This window comes from Herpailurus yagouaroundi, unplaced genomic scaffold (assembly GCF_014898765.1).
Source record: "Herpailurus yagouaroundi ecotype Mexico unplaced genomic scaffold, PumYag 77, whole genome shotgun sequence".
Classification (NCBI taxonomy): domain Eukaryota; kingdom Metazoa; phylum Chordata; class Mammalia; order Carnivora; family Felidae; genus Herpailurus; species Herpailurus yagouaroundi.
The window spans coordinates 11,497,812-11,517,394 of record NW_024412388.1 but is presented as its reverse complement, the minus strand read 5'-3'; the positions used below and the strand labels follow the sequence as shown (position 1 = coordinate 11,517,394).

General features: G+C 54.2%; 1 protein-coding gene and 1 long non-coding RNA gene across 5 annotated transcripts in view; one reads left to right on the top strand and one right to left on the bottom strand.

Moving 5' to 3' along the window:
* Positions 1-19,248, bottom strand: part of FBLIM1 (filamin binding LIM protein 1) — a 25,571-nt gene extending 6,323 nt beyond the window's left edge. Inside the window, exons 1-6 of one of the 4 annotated variants that reach the window (XM_040462180.1) lie at positions 19,142-19,248; positions 17,474-17,630; positions 12,141-12,410; positions 5,899-6,062; positions 5,268-5,388; positions 2,367-2,536 (exon numbers count right to left, since the gene is read on the bottom strand). In XM_040462180.1, the coding sequence (XP_040318114.1) occupies positions 2,367-2,536; positions 5,268-5,388; positions 5,899-6,062; positions 12,141-12,390 (705 nt within the window). In that variant the 5' untranslated portion in view covers positions 12,391-12,410; positions 17,474-17,630; positions 19,142-19,248. Of the gene's footprint in view, positions 1-2,366; positions 2,537-5,267; positions 5,389-5,898; positions 6,063-12,140; positions 12,411-17,042; positions 17,145-17,473; positions 17,790-19,141 lie in introns of those variants that run through there. The other 3 variants (XM_040462171.1, XM_040462161.1, XM_040462187.1) reach the window with 3 other exon arrangements.
* On the top strand, positions 5,056-15,336 carry LOC121021641 (uncharacterized). Its single transcript, XR_005786621.1, has 3 exons — positions 5,056-5,178; positions 8,065-8,070; positions 15,299-15,336. It is a non-coding gene; the product is annotated as an uncharacterized LOC121021641 (long non-coding RNA).
* Positions 19,249-19,583: the final 335 nt, after the last annotated feature.

The window sequence follows — 19,583 nt, the reverse complement described above, 5'->3', positions numbered from 1 at the left end:
ATAATATATAAATATAATTTATATAATAAATATATTATTATAAATAATATAATATATTATATAATATATAATATATAATATATATATTATATATTTATATATTATATATAGAATAGATTTATATTTATAATATATATTTAAATTAACTATAATTTAAATTTTAAATTAAATAAATTTAAATAAGTAAATTTAAATAAATCAATTTAAATAAATCTAATATAAATAAATATATAAACATATAAATAGATAATATATAAATATAACATATTTATATTTATAATATATATATTAAATTACATTAAATATTAATATAAATTAAAACATAAATATATTTCTATTTATAATACATAAACATATAACAAATATATAAATAATATATAAAATGTATAATATATACATACATTTTGATTTAATGTTTATTTTTGAGAGAGAGAGAGACAGCTCATGAGTGTGAGTGGGGAGGGGCAGAGAGAGGGAGACAGAGGATCAAAGAAGGCTCGGGCTTGAACTCATGAACTGTGAGATCGTGACCTGAGAGCTGAAGTCGGACACTTAACCGACTGAGCCACCCAGGTGCCCACGATTTATTTTTAAAGTTTACTTACTTATTTTGAGAGAAAGAGAGAGAGAGCATGAGTAGGGGAGGGCAGAGAGAGAAAGGGAGAGAGAGAATCCCAAGTAGGCTGCGGAGCCTGGCCCTGGGCTGAATCCCACGGTGAGATCATGACTTGAGCCTAAATCAAGAGTCAGATGCTTAAAGGACTGAGCCACCCAGGTGCCCCTCTGATTTCTTTATTTATCTTTTACATTTTATTGTGGTAAGAACACTTAATGTGAGGTCTACTCTCTTAACAAATGTTTACGTGTACAACATTACTATAGGTATGGGTATTTGTGCATTCTTACAAGCTGCCTCAAATCCCTTCTGGAATGAGGATTAAGGGGGTGGGGAAGGGAGGGAGGGAGGGAGGGAGGGAGAGAGACAGAGAGAGAGAGACAGAGAGGTTACTGAGCAAAGATCCTCCAGCCTGTCCACTTTCTCACCTCTCTTGTAGGCAGCTCTCTTCTGTTCCTGGCTGTGCTCCTGTGTTTATTTAACCTGAGCTCATCTGGACAGACAGGTATGTTTGCCTAAGCTGCCTATAATCTGCTCATATTTGGTGGGGACAGCATTGTCCCCTCTCCGTGTCCTGGGGGCCTCCCTCCCCTCCCTAGAACACTGCCCGAGTCTTCCTCCTGCCGCTTCCAGCTGTCAGCCCACTCTGGCCCCAGCTTCCCCTCAGTGACTCACCTCTGCCTGGCTGCAAGGTGAGAGAAGAGGACAAGACTGTCCTCCACTGTCACGGTGATGGGGGTCAGAGGGATGGGGTGGGGATGGCCTGACTCCTTGCTGCTCCCACCGTGTGCCTTGCTGGCTGTGGTAAGACGGAGACTGGCTGAGACTATCATCAGATCATTCGGGTTTTTCTAGATTATTCCAGCTCCAAATAGTCTACCTTCTTGAACCAGTAGTTTTCAAACTGCGACGTGTACCAGAATCACCGGAGAGATTGTTAAAAGTGCAGATCGCCAGGTGCTACCCACCCGCAAGAACAAGGTGAGGCCCGCACACACCCAGGTGACGTGTCTGTGAGTGGTCTTTATGCCACACGCCAGCGAGTTAGCAACTCTAACTTCGTGGCATCCAAACTGGCTCTCCCAGACCGCATTTGGTACCCAGAGGTGACACAGATTCCCATAAGGCTGTGCACTGGAGCCTGTGGCTTCAGGTGAGATAGAAGACCACGGACAGGCTCCAGAACCAGGTGGGTCTGGGGGAGAATCCTGGCTCCACCGCCTTCTGGACGGTGACCGTGTGTGGCAGGCTGGGTCAATGCCCCCAAGACATACAGGTCCTAATCCCTGGAACCTGTGACTACTTTCAGGGGCAAAGGAGATGGCAGATGTGATTGAGTTCATGGTCCTGACTTGGGGGGATTACCCTGGGTGGGCCCTAAATGCCATCCCAAGGGTCCCTGTAAGGGGGACGCAGAGGGAGATGTGATGCCGAAGAAGGAACCCGGACGCTGAAGCAAGATGTGGACGTGCCTTTGGACTTCCGACCTCCAGAACCGTAAGAGAACAAATGAGTGTCGTTTGAAGCCATCAAACAACGGTTGCGGTAATTTGTTAGAGCAGCCACAGGAAACTAATACACCTTGGCTGAGCTCCTTCCTCTCTCTGAGCCTCAGCTTCCTCGTCTGTGAAGTGGGTCAGTGGTGCCTGCCTCCCAGGATGATTGTGGGGAATGAAATAATGGGACGCCTTCCAAGTGCCCAGCACAGCGCCTGGTACCTGGAGGCCTAGCCGCAGGGGGGGGGGGTTACCTGGTAGCAGGATTCACAGAGGGGCCGCCCGTCCTTCTGGTAGAAGCTCTGCCCGGCCAACTGGCGGCGACAGGTGCGGCACGTAAAGCACCGGGCGTGGTATTGCCTCTTCATGGCTTCCACGGCCAGCTCTCGGGGGGACACGGTCTTGTGGCAGAAGGCACAGACGTCTGGGGTAGAGACACAGGTTGTAAGCCCCCCGGTCCCGGAGTACCACACCCAGGCGCTCCCCGGAACAAGGCCCTGGGGGTCGTGAGTGTGGCCTCATTTCAGGAGGAGCAGTAAGAAGGAATGTGACCAGCCTCTGAACGCCTAAATCAGGGCCACCTGGCTGGCTCCATCGGTGGAGCTCGCGACTCTTGATCTTGGGGTCGTGGGTCTGAGCCCCACACCGGGTGTAGAGATTACTTAAAAATAAAATCTTAAAGGGGCACCTGGGTGGCTCAGTCGGTGAAGCGTCTGACTTCGGCTCAGGTCATGATCTCAGGGTTCATGAGTTTGAGCCCCGCATCAGACTCTGTGCTGACAGCTCAGAGCCTGGAGCCTGCTTCGGATTCTGGGTCTCCCTCTCGCACTGCCCCTCCCCTGCTTGCGCTCTGTCCCTCTCTCAAAAATAAATAAACATCAAAAAAAAAAAAAAAAAAAAAGGAGAGAAAGCAAGCAAGCAAGCAAGCAAGCAAGCAAGCCTAAATCAAAGAACACAGCATCAAGGGGCGCATGGGTGGCTCAGTCAGTTAAGTGTCTGGCTCTTGATTTCCGCTCAGGTCATGATCTCGCGGTTTGTGAGTTCGAGCCCTGCAAAAGGCTCTGCCCTGACAGCATGGAGCCTGCTTGGGATTCTCTCCCTCTCTCCCCCTGCCCATCCTCCTCCTCTCTCTCTCTCTCTAAAAATAAATAAACAGGGGCGCCTGGGTGGCTCAGTTGGTTAAACGTCCGACTTCGGCTCAGGTCATGATCTCACGGTCCATGAGTTCGAGCCCCGCATCGGGCTCTGTGCTGACAGCTCAGAGCCTGGAGCCCGTTCCAGATTCTGTGTCTCCCTCTCTCACCCTCCCCTGTTCATGCTCTGTCTCTGTCTCAAAAATAAATAAACGTTAAAAAAAAATTTAAAAATAAATAAACATTAAAAAAAGAAGAACACTGTCAGGACAAACGGGTTGCCATCTGCAAAAATTTAAAGGAGGGTCCACCGTGATACATATATACCCAGACAATTCCAAACGTATCAGAGATCTAAGTGTGAAAAATGAAACCACAGGACTAGAAGAAACCAGAGAATTTATTTCATAACCTCGGGGTAGAGAAGGCTTTTGGTGCATGGTAAGCACTTAATAGCTGCTAATTAAATGGGTAACACATGGGGCCAAGGAGGCTGCGGGCAGTCACGCCCTCACCGGGTAGCAGATGGGGAGGACCTCAAAGGACAATTTCGCAAAAAGATCAAAGTTAATGAATGCACCTACCCTTTGCCCACAGTATCTCCCCTCCCAGAAATTCTCTCACAAACCTACACACAGGCAAAATGACCTACGTGCAGGGCAATTCGTCTCAGCCTTATCTGTCACAGCAAGAAACCACCTAAGTGCCCATCTGCAGGCGACTGGTCGAATGCATACGGCAGGGCCCTGGGAAAGAATACTATGCACCTGTAAAAAAGGACCCACTTTCTGTTCTGATGTGGAACGAGCTCTAAGATGCTGGAAGGAAAGAAAGCCAAGAGCAGAACAGCCCAGAGTTTGCTGCTATTTGTGGAAAAATGGGCAGGGTTGGAGGGGGGGACACGTACTTGTATTTGCTTGCGTATGCATAACCTATCTCGGGGAGGACATGCGACACATTGACAACAGAGGCTGTCGGTCTGGTAGGAAACTGGGTGATACAGGGATGGGGGCAAAGGGGAGGCTTTTCACGGTGTACCTTTTCATGCTTCTTGTTTTGTCTACGTGAGAACATCGTGTGTTCAAAAAACTAAACGGTGAAAAAATTCAAGCCATTCTGCTATCACAGCACATTTTGCAGAGCAATATTTATTTATTTGCTTATTTATTTTTTTTTAATGATTTTTTTTTCAACGTTTATTTATTTTTGGGACAGAGAGAGACAGAGCATGAACGGGGGAGGGGCAGAGAGAGAGGGAGACACAGAATCGGAAACAGGCTCCAGGCTCCGAGCCATCAGCCCAGAGCCCCACGCGGGGCTCGAACTCACGGACCGCGAGATCGTGACCTGGCTGAAGTCGGACGCTTAACCGACTGCGCCACCCAGGCGCCCCGCTTATTTATTTTTAAATGTTTATTTTTGAGAGAGAGAGAACGAGCATGTGCGGGGGAGGGGCAGAGAGACAAGGGGACAGGGGATCTGAAGCAGGCTCCATGCGGCCGGCAGAGAGCCCGATGTGGGGCTCAAACCCACAAACCGTGAGACCATGACCTGAGCCGAAGTCAGACACTCAATCAACTGCACCACCCAGCTGCCCCTATTTATTTATTTACTTAAAAGTTTATTTTTTTATTTTGAGAGAGAGAGAGAGAGAGAGGAAGAGTGAGTGAGTAGAGGAGCAGCAGAGAGAGAGGGAGAGAGAATCCCAAGCAGGCTCCGCACTGTCAGTACGGAGCCCGACGGCAGGCCTTGAACTCAGGAACCGTGAGATCGTGACCTGAGCCAAAACCAAGAGTCAGACGCTTAACCGACTGAACCACTCAGGTGCCCCTTGCTGATCAATATTTAAATGGATTTCAGTTATAAAGGAAAAAAGTTAAGGCAGTAAAAATAAAATCGATGTACGGTTCTAAGGCCCATCACTGAACCGTGAGTTCTCCTACTTTCCCACCTGGAAGCTCATGCTTGTGCAGTGAGGGCCCCCGGGAACCACCCAGAAGCCTTCCACGCCTGAGCCTGTACCTGTGGATGCCTCTCTCTCGTGGAAGCCAACAGGCTCTTCTGGGGGAGGCGGCAGCTCTTCCGAGGGCCTGGGGGGACTGGGCCGAGGCTGGAGTGGAGGCCTCTCTTCCAGGGACTGTGGGGACATGGAAGGGAGGGCAGGAGAGGTGACATCCAGTGGGACCGCACACGGGCCTCTCAGCTCTGCTCCTCCTCTGGTGGCACTGGGCACAATTAGCCCCACTGCTCAGAGGAGGGAACCAAGGCGCAGAGAAGCAAGCGACCTAACGTCACTCAGTAGGAAGGTACCACCGGGGCCCAAAACTACTTCCTTCTGAGGAATCGCCTGGAATTGTTTTTCCTTGGCCTGGAATCCCTCCCATTTCTACAACGGCCTCTGTTAAGGGCAGAGGATTAAAAATATCTTCTCAGAGCTGAAAGGGGTGCTCGAGCGGAAAGAGGGTGGGGAGCCCCTTCTCCAGGGACCTTGAAAAACATGACCAATTTTTAGCAGCTTGAAAGCTTCGAAGAGGGATGGCCCTCAAGCAGGAGCAACCTCCAGGCTTAAGTCCCTGAAAGGCGCAGACTAGCCCTCACCCTCCCTCGGCCCCCGGGGCTCTGTCTGGGGGGTCGGCAGTACCTGTGGTGGGGGTGGGGGTGGGGGTGGGGGCAGGTGCAGCTGCTCTAAGTCCGAAATGAGGGAGGCCCCCGTCGGGGCAGGGGGCTCCTCATCAGGGGACGGCGGCGGAGGTGGGAGGAGGTCCAGGTCCGGGAGTGCGTCCTCGCCATCCAGGGTAGGAGGAGGGGGAGAACACCCTGCAACCAAAAGGGGAGAGAGGCTTGGAGGGAGTCTCTCTCTGCAGGTGGACAGAAGAGGTGTCCACTTTCCCAGAAGGCCATGCAGCGTGAGGGGCTAAGAGCTCAGGTCCAGGGTCACCGAGACCTGGGTTCTGCCTCGGGCTCTGCCACTGACTTGCTGTGGGTCCTTAGGCAAGAGACGCAATCTCTCTGGATCTGTTTGCTTAGTTGAAAAATGGCTATCAATCTTTGCGGGCTGTTGTGAGGGTTAAGTGAGGTGGGACAGGTAAAATGGCGCAGGCTCCAAAAACAGCACCTGTCAGAACCCTCCAGAACAAGGGTGCCGGGGTGGCTCCGTCGGTTAAACGTCCGACTTCAGCTCAGCTCGTGATCTCACAGTTTGTGGGTTCAGGCCCCGCGTCGGGCTCTGTGTTGACAGCTCTGAGCCTGGAGCCTGCTTTGGATTCTGTGTCTCCCTCTCTCTCTGCCCCTTTCCCACTCGCTCTCTCTCTCTCAAAAGTAAATAAAAACATTTTAAAAATGTATAAAAAATTAGCATCCCTTATTCCTTTTTACTTTTTTTCCATGTGGATACTAGAACATTATTTTAATTTATTTTTTAATATTTTTTTAAATTTTTTTTTCAACTTTTTTTTTATTTTTGGGACAGAGAGAGACAGAGCATGAACGGGGGAGGGGCAGAGAGAGAGGGAGACACAGAATCGGAAACAGGCTCCAGGCTCTGAGCCATCAGCCCAGAACCCGACGCGGGGCTCGAACCCACGGACCGCGAGATCGTGACCTGGCTGAAGTCGGACGCTTAACCGACTGCGCCACCCAGGCGCCCCTATTTTTTAATATTTTTAATGTCTACTTATTTTTAGAGAGAGAAAGAGAGAGAGTGCGAGAAGGGGAGGGTCAGAGACAGAGAGGGAGACACAGAATCCGAACTCACAGACCGCGAGATCATGACCTGAGCCGAAGTCAGATGCTCAACCGACTGAGCCACCCAGGTGCCCCATAGAACATTTCAAAATAGGAGGCCTGCATTGGTGACCTGCTTTATATTTTCATTGGCTAGTGCTGACACAGACCTTTTTTGGATCTTGATTCAAAAGATAAATCATCTCATGAATTCTCATTTTGTAGATAAGGAAGAGTGAACTATTCTACTGAATATGCAAGAAATAGACACAAGATACAACACAAATACACAGTAAACGGTATACAAGAAAAGACAGCAAACCTTTCGTTCTGCTATATTCCAACACTTGAAAAGTATTTTTATGGCATGTCAGGGAAAATTAAGAGTGGAGAGAGCATTAGATAATGGCCATCTTTGGACATGCACCCTGAAGAATGCGGTGCTGAAACGACCCAGTTACTGGGGTTTCCTTTAAATTACTTCACAAAAGCTATCAACGCTAGCCAAATTATGGAAGGAGTCCAAATATCCATCGACGGATGAACGGAGAAAGAAGATGTGGTGTGTATACACACACACACACACACACACACACACACACACACACACACGCACACACAATGGAATATTACTTGGGGATGAAAAAGAATGAAATCTTGCCATTTGCAACAACGTGGATGGAACTAGAATGTGTCAGGCTAAACGATAAAAGTGAGTCAGAGAAAGACAAATACCATATGATTTCACTCATGCGGCATTTAAGAAACACAATAGATGAACATAGGGGAAGGGAAGGAAAAATAAGATAAAAACATAGAGGGAGGCAAATCATAAGAGACCCTTCCTTTTTCCTAAAATGTTTTAATGTGTATTTACTTTCGAGAGAGAGCACAAGTGGGGGAGGTGCAGAGAGAGGGGGGGACAGAGGATCCGAAGCGAGCTCTGTGCTGACATCAGCGAGGCCGATGTGGGGCTTGAACTCACAAACTACAAGATCGTGACCTGAGCTTAAGTCAGATGCTCAACCGACTGAGCCACCCAGGTGCTCCAAACCATGGGAGACAAATACAGAGAACAAACTGAGGGTTGCTGGAGGGGGAGGTGGGTGGTGGGGGGGAATGGGCTAAATGGGGGATGGGCATTAAGGGGGGGACTTACTGGGATTCTACTCCTGAAACCATTGTTACGCTATATGTTAACTAACTTGGATTGAAATAACATTTAGAAAAATAATAAAAAAAATAAATCACAAAAGAAAAGTAAAAAAGAACACAGAAATGGAATAGACGATACAAATGTGGCAAAATCTTATCAACTGTTGATACTGGATCCAGGATAAGCAGGATTCCTCTAGCTGCTCTATTCTGTGTATGTTCGAAAATTTCATTAAAAAAAAAAAGAACCCAATAGCAAACGCTAGTACAAACCCAAGAAAAGCACCCCGGCATGAAGTCATGTTCAAGGTTAGCACAGCTTAATGCCTGCAGGGAAGGCTGAGGCCCACGCGGTGGGGGGCAGGGGGGGGGGCCTGGATCCCAGGGCTCTGCACAGGGAGGAGGAGGAGGGCTGGGTCTCACCCAGTTCGTGCCTCAGCCCCAGGCTCTGCTCTGTCCAGGAATGCTCACTATTCTGTGGGGGTGACCTCCACCCCTCCATGCTGTCCTGTCGAGGCACTGCCCAGCTTCCCTGGAGGAGGCGACTGGGGGTCAGGCCCTGAAAATCCTCTGTTGGCTGCCATGTGCAGGGACAGCACTATTCTTAGTGCCCCAGGGAGAGAGGGCACGGAGTCTGGTCCGCCTCTGCCCTCCGTCCCCCTCCTATGTCTGGGGCACAAGGCAGGCCAGGCCTCACAAGGTCAGACTCCCTTCACACCCATGGAAAGCAGATGGAAAGCGCCTGAGGCCCTGCCCCCTAAAGACCTGGGCTCTGTCCCATTCCCTGCTGATTCACGGGGGCACCTCTCTGGGCTTCGGGTTTCTCGTCCATTCGAGAAAGATAATGAGCCCCTTCTGCTTTCTCCCAAGGACTGAGGGACTGTACAGATGGGAAGATTATTCTAGACCTGTGAGTAAGCCACAGAATCATCTGGGGGCTTGCTCAAAGGCAGATGGTGAGCCCCACCCCCAGAGCTTCTGACTCAGCAGGCTTGGGGGGAAGTGCCTGATAATTTACATTTTTGAAAAGTTCCCAGGTGAAGCTGCTGGTTCAAAGGCCACACTTCATTTTTTGTCTAAGTTTATTTATTTTGGGAGAAACAGAGACAGCACAAGTGGCAGAGGGGTAGAGAGAGAGGGAGAGAGAGACAGAACCCCAAGCAGGCTCCGTGCTCTCAGCACAGAGCCAGACACGGGGTTCGAACTCACAAACCATGGGATCCTGACCTGAGCCGAAACCAAGAGTCAGATGTTTAACTGACTGAGCCTCCCAGGCGCCCCACAAAGGCCACACTTTGAAAATTAGTCTTTCAAAGGCACCTGGGGGGCTCAGTCGGTTAAGTGTCTGACTCTTGATTTCGGCTCAGGTCATGATCTCATGGTTCATGAGTTTGAGCCCCTCATCTGGCTCTGTGCTTACAGTGCAGAGTCTGCTTGGGATTCTCTCTCTCTCTGTTCCTCCCTAGCTCTCTCTCTCTGTCTCTCTCTCTCTCTGTCTCTCGAAAGAAAGAAAGAAAGAAAGAAAGAAAGAAAGAAAGAAAGAAAGAAAACAAACCAGTCTTCTACTCCCCAAGCTTCTCCTGCTTACTGCCTTTGGGCTAGAACAACAGTTCTCAAGTGTGGTCCCCCCACGGAAGCATCAGCATTACCTGGATATGTGTAAGAAATGCAAATTCTCTGGCCCCACCGCAGACCTGCTGAATCAGAAACACCCGGGGTGGGGCCGAGCCGGCTCTGTTTGAACAAGCCCCTCATGGAGCTGAGGCTGCTCCAGTGTGAGAGCCTTGCTCCAGATGAGCTCAAGTGAGTCAGGAACCGGATCACGGAGAGGCAGAGGCACGCTCAGGCCTCTCCTGGGACCTGCCTTCTGTCCCCAGCCAGGATAGGAATTCAAGACAGGATAGGAATGAGGCCACCAGGCGGGTGTGCAGAGGACCCCGGGCGATTCTGTTCGAGTGGCCATGAGCAGGAAGAGGAGAAGCAGCTTTTTAAGAGAAGCCGAGGGGTGCCTGGGTGGCGCAGTCGGTTAAGCATCCGACTTCAGCCAGGTCACGATCTCGCGGTCCGTGAGTACGAGCCCCGCATCAGGCTCTGGGCTGATGGCTCGGAGCCTGGAGCCTGTTTCCGATTCTGTGTCTCCCTCTCTCTCTGCCCCTCCCCTGTTCATGCTCTGTCTCTCTCTGTCCCAAAAATAAAAATAAAAAACGTTGAAAAAAAAAATTTAAAGAGAAGCCGAGAAAAACTGACTTCTGACTGTGAGCTGGTGCATCCGTGTAAGTGCACGCGAACATCTAGAGGGGAGTGGGGACCACTGCCAGGATGAAAGGGCCAAAGAGACGTGTGTGGATTGCCCAGGGGACAAGTACTGGATGGGGCATCAGGGGACAGCCTGCAGCAGAGATGGCTCCCGCTTTGTGTTCTGTGCTCAGACCAGACTCATGACCAAGCTGCTCACCTAGAACCTGTCTCACTCAAGTGAGGCCGAACCCCAAGATTCCCCGCGCTCTGCCCGTTTGCCAGTTTGGCAAGCAAAACGGCGGGCCGGCCGCTGCTAGGCACCCCTCCCAGGCTCTGGTTTTGTTGCCACAAAATCCACCCATCCCAGGATCCGATGACCCATGAAAATGTCCCGGAAACGTTGGCGTCTGGGCATCTAAACTATGTTTCCTGGACTCCCTCTCCTATGCAGAAGGGACGTAAGTTTCTTCAACTGGATCACCTGTCCTGATGTGTGAATTCCAGTCATCGTGGTCCTGGTTCTACATGGAAGCACCTGGAAGAGGCTGTGTTCTTGTGATGTGTGGTTAGCAAGGAAAGATCGGTTCACAAGGTTGGGTCGTATGAAGAGGCATGTTGCACGAACGTCCGTGCATTCCCACACGTGTATACGCGTGGCCCTTTCTCCTGCCCCTTTCTGGCCACCTGGAATTGGCAGTTCTACTGGTCTTTAGGTGGTTTGTGTGGTGATGGACGCACAGGGCTGTCCTAGCCTTGCTCGGGGACAGCAGGTCCCAGGGGGGGCCTCCGGAGGGTTGTCCTTGATGTCTCTTTGCTTCCCGATTCCACCTGGTGTCCCATTAGTCAAGACATCCCCCTGCCCCAGGCCCCTGGATTGTCCTTCTTCCTTGTTTCTACCCAACCAACAGCTGAGACTCCACGGAGTGGCAGGGAGAGAGGACCGGAAGGCTCTCTGTCACCACGGCAGCAGAGCCAGGCACAAGGTAAAGAAAAGCCATTTATGACGCAGATCCGTTCTGTGATGGGTGTGTCATATACACGACCAAATTTCCACTTTCCAGAGCAGGGACCCAAGCAAAGAAACAGCTTGCGTAAGACCACACAGCACGTGAGTGGCAGAGCCCGCGAGAGAATAAAACCCCCTCTGAGGTCCTCCGACACGCCCGATGCATTCCTGCCGCAGGGCCTTTGCACTTGCTGTTCCCACGGGCCAGCTCTATCCTGTCATTCAGGTCTTATCAGAGCTGAAATGTCACCTCCTTGGAGAAGCCATCCTGACTACCCCATAAAAAGTTGTACTCCGCACCTCTTCACCGTGTTTTATTTCCGTACAGCACTTGTGTCTCCCCAACATATAATTTTGTCATCTGTTTCCCCCGCTAAGATTTAAGTTTCCTGTAGGCTGAAAGCCTTGTCTTCCTTTACTTGTCCCCAGTGCCTGGCCCAGAAAAGTAACAGCAGGTAACATATTTAACACTTTCTACATGGCAGGCGCTGGCCTCAACGTATGTTTTACTTCTTCCATTCCTCACAACAACCCTCTGAGGAAGGTACTATCATTACGCCCACTTTATAGATTAGGAAACTGAGGAACAGAGAAGAGCCAGGATTCAAACCTAGGCAGGTGGGTTTGCGTCTGCCTGGCACATAGTAGGTGCTTGATGAATGAATGAATGAATGAATGAATGAATGAATGAATAACGTCAGAGTCGGCCCCTTCCTCCCCACCTCAGTGCTGCCTCTGAGCCAACCTTCTGCCCAGCCCCATCACCCTCTTACCTCCATTGGAGAGCTGAGATGGTACAGCTGGCCCTGGGGCTGCGGCCTTGGCAGGTGGAGTCCAAAGGCTGGGCCTCCCTGCCGAGCCAGCCCCGGGTGCCTTGGTGGGAGCAGGGGGCTCCCGGGAGCGGCCAGGCCGGGCCTCGCAAGCTGCCCGCCTCACTTCCTCGGCCACAGCCTCATCCCGACGCGGGGGTGCCAGTGTAATGAAGACAGACGAGGCGACCCTCTTCTCAGGCTTCGAGGCCATCGTCTCCGCTCCTGGTGGTGCTGGGGACAGAGCGGGGCACAGGCTTGGGCAGGGCTTAGGGCACAGGGATGTGCTCCACCTGGACAGACAGACATCCCCAGGGCATCGAGCCTCCCTTCTCCTGACAAGACAGGAGCAGCCGCTCTACTGTGCCAGCGGCCCGGGCCAGCCCCACCGGAGACAAAGGGCCTGGGGACGTCCTTTGGGGGGAGGGTGGGCGTCCACCAGGTGACTTGGCCGCAGGGATGGGACCCAACGGTCCTGACCGCCCCTCCCCCGCCAACCTACACACCTGGGGGAGCAAAGGGCAGCCCTGCCCTGCTCACCTCACAAATGATTAATTTTCCTCAAGTGCGAGGCTCCTGCCGGCCCTCTGGCTCCTCACCCCCGGTGCTGGTCCCAGCCCAGGGCCCGGCCTGCCACTGGGCCACACCCCAGTTACCTCCCTCCCCTGGGATCCAATTCTCCTGGGAGGGAGGAAGTTCCGGGGGTCCAGGCCAGCTCTGCTGGGGGAGGGAGACAGCGTCAACTGTCAGAGCACAGGGGTGGGTTCCAGGAGGCAGAAGGGGACAGGAAAACAATCAGAGCTGCTGTTGATCAAGACCTACCCGGCCCGCGCTGCCGTAAGCACTTTCTGCCCCCTCACTTCTAAATCCTCCCAACTGTTGGGGGAGAGGCACCGTGACTATCCTGACAGATGAGGAAACAAAGGTTCAGAGAGGTAAAGTCACCTGTTCGGGGTCACACAGCAGCGGAGCTGGGATTTGGACGCAGGGCCCAGGCTCTTGGCCACTCGGCCCTGCCACCCCTCTCCCAGCCCAGCCCACAAGCCCGCATCCTTCTCTCTGTGTCAACCTCTGTGTCCAATCAAGTCTTGATTCTATCGTCACTCTCTCACTCTGTCCCATCTCCAAAACCAGGCCCTGGTTCAGGCAGGGGTGGGAGCCCCAGTGGTCTCCATTCCTGCCTCCTGCCTTGATCTTCCTAGACCATAACTCTGTCTCCCTGTTACTCAAAAGCCTTCCATGGCTCCTACTAGCAAATTCCTCTGGCTTCAACTTCTTTTTTGACCACCCTGGACCATTCACCTTTGCTCAACTTTCTCTCTTACCTGCCTTGGCGTGTTTCCACCCCCTGGTTTTCCTCCCCTGCCCCTACCCCGGGGTGAGCGTCAGTTTTTTCAGCTCAGACATCACCTCTCCACGAAACCTCCCCTAATTCCTGACCCTCTCCCTGGGGCAGCTGTCTGCTTCCTCAGGGTGATGACAGCCCATCATAGGACATACTGGCTCACGGTCACCATGTCTGCTCCTACTCCCCAAGTGACTGCATGTGACTTCAGCTATGCCCGCAATCTTTGTGACCCAAGTCCAGAGTGGGCATCAGAGCATGAATCTGGGAGCAGAGCGGCATTCCTGATGTCAAGGGCCCCATTTTCCATCTCCCAGGTTGTGCCTGCAAACAGTAACCTCCAGGGCCAAGGCTGAGGGGGGCCATGCGGGTGGGGGGAAGGCAAGTGACCACATTCAGCCAGGAGGACTCCTCACTGGGCTCCCAGGGATGAAAAGCGCCCTTCTTTCTAACTCACTCTGTGGCTGAGCCACTCTGACATGGCCTCAAAGCCATTGAGAGAGCCATGGAGAGGAGAGTTAACAGAGACCCAGAGAGTGAATCTCAAGAAGTGGGGCTGAGGGCCCCGAGGGACCCTAATGACAGACTTGGAGCCCGAGTGGCCACTCACAAGGCCCCCTCTGTATCTCAAAGCCACTGGCCACCTGGGTCTCTCTTGGTGACTGAAGGAATGACAGGAGCAAACACAATACACGCCCCTCAGTTCCTCTTAAATTGGTTTACACGTTTGGTTAAAACATATAGCTCAGTCTGATTAATAAAAATATCCGTTCTGAATAAGGAACCCAACATAGGAAGAGAGCTTTAAAAGTTCTTCAAAAGTACTTTCCTTTGGGGGCCCCTGGGTGGCTCAGTCGATTAAGCATATGATTCTTGGTTTCGGCTCAGGTCATGATCTCACGGTCCCGTGAGTCTGAGCCCCACATCAGGCTCTGCACTGACAGTGTGGAGCCTGCTTGGGATTCTCTCTCTCCCTCATTTTCTCAAAATAAATACATACACTTAAAAAACAAATAAAGAAAAGTACTGTCCTTTTGTTTCTTGTTCTGGAAGTGATGTCTGGAAGTGTATAGACTTATGTGAGCTGTCCTAGTGATATAAAACCATATGGTTTTGGGGCGCCTGGGTGGCTCAGTCGGTTGAGCATCCGACTTCGGCTCAGGTCATGATCTCGCGGTCCGTGAGTTCGAGCCCCGTGTCGGGCTCTGTGCTGACAGCTCAGAGCCTGGAGCCTGCTTCGGAGTCTGTGTCTCCCTCTCTCTCTGACCCTCCCCCGTTCATGCTCTGTCTCTCTTTCAGTCTCAAAAATAAATAAACGTCAAAAAAAATTTAAAAAAAAAAAAACCATATGGTTTTATCCTTTGCCTTTACACTTTGTTACGAGTTTAAGAGTCTATTTTTGTAAGCGGTTTTCAGAGATTTACATCCAAGAAACAACAACAATGGCACTTGCTGTGTGCCAGGCACCGCGGTACAAGCTTTCTGAGTCTCAAAACGCACCTGAGTCGCAAAACAGCCCGTTACGCCCCCACTTTACAGGTAGTGCCACGTGAGGCCCCGAGAGGTTAAGTGATTTTTCTAGGCCGTCTCGGCAGATGCAGAATTCTAAATGAGCACCATTTGACCCGAGTCCCAGGGTGTCCTTGGACCTGAGATGCCACACTTTTTCCTTCCCTGGATGGTACGGGGGCCTCCAAATCCTCAGCCTGTTCTCACCCCAGAGTGGCCCAGTCCAGATCTATTATCCTGTGGTCAGTCATTCTGGGCTCATCCCCAGACAGAATGCTGTGGATGCCCCCTCCGCCTCCCTCCCACCCTGCTCTGACCCCCACTCCGCCCCAGCCCACTCCTCTGGGAAGTCAGATCTGTGGGTTTCTCGGAAAACATCCAAGGCAAACGTCCTAGTTGGGAGGCCAGATGTTCACAGCTGGGCAGTTCCACCCCCCCCACCCCCACCCCTCCCTGCGGTTCCCGGCAGGGACTTCTTTGGGGCCCCGGGGGGGAAGGGGTCGGGGGAAGGGGTCGAGCTGGGATTTTCAAAAGCCTGTCAGTCAGGCCCAGGGCTGCTAGGAGAGGGAGCCTAGGCCTCCCTCTGGTCCCACTGCCCCCAGGTCACCCCAGAGCGGGGGGGGGGGGGGGGTGTATGTGTGAGAAAGCTCCCTGTGGGGCTACTGGCCAGCCGCACCCAGGGGACCCTCCTCCCCCATCCTTCCTCCCGCAGAGGGCGAATCTGAGATCCAGTTGGGTAAGCGGAGAAAGTGGGAACAAAGGGAAAGAAAGTCATTTCCTGTCAAGGGGAAGGAAGGAGGCTGAGATCCAGCCAGCCAGCCACCCAGCCGGGCTTTAGGCTGCAGCCCAGGGCAGGGGACAGGCTGCCTGAGCTGGAGAGCCTCCCGGTAGTGCCCCCCTCCTTCCCTTCCTTCCTACTCCTTCAAACCCCCTCCGAAAAACTCTGGAACCACCTGTAAGCTTTGTTCTTTAATACTTTGACCAAGCAATCTATGCTTGGTTCAGAATTAGATTTGTGGGGTTGGGGGGTGGTGGCAATGAGACGGTGCCCACCCCCACCGCCGAGGACCCCGCAGCCTTGGGTAGAGGCTCCCCTTCCCCCTCTCCTACCTCAGGGAAGCCAAGGAAGCACACGGAGCTGGATTCACACCGGGCCCCACCTCTTTCCTGCTGGGTGACCCTGAGCAGGTCACTGACCCTCTCTGGGCCTCAGTTTTTTCACCAAGTGAGAATTAAAAAGGTCTGTCCTGAAAGGTGGTTGGCAGACAGGGCACAAGGAGAGAAGGTGCGGGAGATCTCGGTACTAGGTAAGTGCCAAGAGCCAGCTGGTTATCCAAGCTCCTGATGAGGAGAAGCCCCCAGCCGCTGGGCTGGCTTGGGGGGCCTGGGAGGACCGGACTTGGCCTCCGTCGTTAAGAGCAGGAACCTGGGCACTGCCCAGGCTCTTCCCGGGGTCCTCGGGGATGGGCTGGAGGGGGATCCACGCCAAGACGCCCCCACGGCACACCCCTTCCCCGCCCCCCCCCCCCCAGGGATTTGAGGTCCAGAGAGGGGCGGCCCTGGGGCCCCTCCTCTCCCCTCGCCTGACCCGGGCTGGGTAAAGGGGCCCGGAGCTCCCCCGAGCTCCGGAAACCCGGCGCCCTCCCGCAGGCAGCCAAGCTGGGCGACCGGCCGGGTCACGGTGGGGCGCCGCCGGGGACTTTAATTCGATCCATGTGCGGGACGCTGTCCTCTTTGTGCGGGAGCTTCCGCCCTGCCCACCTCTTCCCCTGGCGCCCCTGCTCCCGGGCAGGGACACCGGTCCTCCCCCGGCTCCGGGGACAGAGACCGGGGGCTGGGACGGGAGGCGGCCCCCCGCCCCCCCCTCCCCGGAGCGCCGGGGCTGGGGTCCCGACCCCGGGGGGAGGGGAACGTGGAGGGGGGGAGGGCTCCGGCCAGGGGCAGCCCGCGCTGTCACCTGTGTGCGGCCGGGGCTGGGACGGAAGGACAGGATCCCCCCTCGCCCCGCTTACCTGCGTCGCCCGCGCCCCCAGCGGCTCCGGTCCGACGCCCGAGTGAGCAGAGCCGGGAGCGGCGCGGCGCCTCCCGCCCCCTCCGCCCTCCCCGCCCCTCGGCTCCCTCCGCCCCGCCGCCCCGGCCGCCTTACCATAAAAGGTGAAGCTCAGGGGGAGGGGGCCCGGGGTTCCCGCCGGCGGAAGCGGCCCCTACCTGCCCCCCCACCTGCCCGGCCTCGCCCCGCGCCGCCCCCGCCGCCCGCCCTTTGTTCCCTCGACCCCTCCTCCCGGCTCCAAGGCCCAGTCCCGGGGTGGGAGGCCTCCCCCGCTGCCCACTCCCCTCCCTTTGCGCGCCCTCCGGGGTCCTTGCCCCCTCCCCCTTCCCTAGGTCACCTGGGTTGGCGGCCCCACCTGCCCGGTCGGGTGGAAGGGGGGTGGGGGGTACTTACGTCGGAGTTTGGCCTCAGCTCTCCTAGGGTCCTAAGAGTCAGGTGGACCTGGGTTCCAAGGCCATTCACTAACCCAGTGACCCTGGGCAGTCACTCCGCCTCCTGGAGCCTCCGTCTCTTGTCTGTAAAATGGGAGTGCTGGCTGCCTGGGGTCAGCCTGAGGATAAAAGAGGATAATGATGGTGAGAAGCACCGGGGTAGCCAGTGGTCAGTATATACTGGGCTTGGGGCTTTTCTAGGGGGTGACCCTGGGTGGGTGTCTCAGATGTCCAGGGGAACAGGTCATCTCAGTTTGCTGTCATCACTGCTTGTGGGGATCTGTAAGCCCTTGGGTCCCAGTGTCCCCCGCCCCTGGGGCAGAGGCCCCTTCAGGAAGCCGGCTAGGCAGGGCCCAGCCAGCAATCAGGTCACCTGGTTTGCCACTCCGGTTCCAGTCTCTGACTCTCTCCCACCTCCTGCACTCCCCCCACCCCCTCCTCCAAGCCAAAGTAGATAGAATTTGGAGAGGGGAGGAGTAAACAGAGCCTGGGCCCTGGGACAGGAGATAGAGCCTGGATGGGCCGCCTGGGTCCCTGGAGGCCTCGGGGGAACATTGCTGGGAAAAGGAATCTGGGTCTGATTCAGAGGCAGATTGTTCTTTTGATTAAAGCCACAGCAGCTGAGGCCAGAGGAGTGCTGGACCCAGCGGCATCTGGGGGGAAGAGGCCAGGCAGCCTCTGGCTTTCCCCTGTGGCCCAAGTTACAGTCGCGCTGGCCAGGATGGCTCTGGTGTTGCTCCCGAGGGAGGGGCTCAAGCGCAGGGGGGTCGTGAGGGGGTACTTGGATCCCTCACCTCTCCTCCTCTTCCTCCTCCCAGCCTCTCTAAGTCCCTCACCCACTTTTGTCATCCCCTTTTATGGACCGTCTCAGCCACGTTGCAATAACAACATCGTAGGAGCTACTGACGTCGACATCTGCAGGCGCCCCACCTACAGACCTTTCCACTGAATCTCCAGGACGGCCCCGTGCGGCAGGGCTGGTTCTTTCCGCTTCACCGTTGAGGAGACCGAGGCTCCGAGAGGTGCGAGTCCACACGAGGGGCGAGTGGCAGAGCTGGGTTCAAATCCGAACCAGCCAGTGCCCCTGGGTGCACACACGGCTGTGCTGGGCCTGTGGCCCCTGTGCACCTCCGGCCCTCACAGATGCAGAAGTGGAGGCTTGAGGGCGGAGGGGACTTAGACTCCAGGCTGCCTGGGGCCTGGGTCAGGCTCATTCCCCCCCCCCCCCCGCCCCCTCCCTGCAGCACTTCTTGGAGCAGTCTTCCCCAGGAGGAAGGAGGGGGCTGCTGACTGCCAGAGATGGGAAGGACCTTACAGAGGAAGGTGTGATCCAGGGGTTTGCAGATAGTTTGGGCCCTAGAACCCCCTTTTCCAGCGTTTTGTGACCCAGAAGCTTATTTAAAACAGATAAAAATGGGGCCACCGTCCCTCATTTTCATATGCCCTGAGCCACCTCACTGTGCCCCCTGCACGGGACAATAAGGCACCGAAGGGTTGAGCTGGGGCCTCGTCCAAAGTCACACCAACTCCATCTGGGGCCCAGACCTCTGCACATCTGCTCTGGGTTAAGACTGGCTGGGGAAGGGGGAAGGTCGAAGGGACATGCGGAGGTCCAGCTGCCACCACCTACCTGCTGTCCAGCACCCCCGGCCACCCGTGCCACCTCCGTCTCTGCTCCCGCGTGGAGAGGAGTGTCCTGGTTAAGGCTGTCCCACACCAGCAGCCCGGATGGTGTCAGTGTCACCTTGGCAGGTGCCAAGCTTCCTGCAACGGAAACCCAGGAAGTGCATTGGATGGGAACACACGCCCTTTGTCCGCAGGCTCAGAGAGGCCCTGTTCCCTCCCCGTCTCCATCCTGCTAGCCTTGGACCAGCTCTCTTCCAAGCCATTGAGAAAAGGGCCTCCATCTTTTATTAGGGCTGTGGCATCTGAGACCCCAGGTGGCAGGGAGGGGGTGGGAGAGAGATTGGGGGGAAAGACCCAGGGCAGCGCGGACATTTGCTGCCCAGTCAGAGGGCAACGTGGCACCCACAGAAGAGGGCTTTGATGCAACAGACATGGTGGGGCACCTA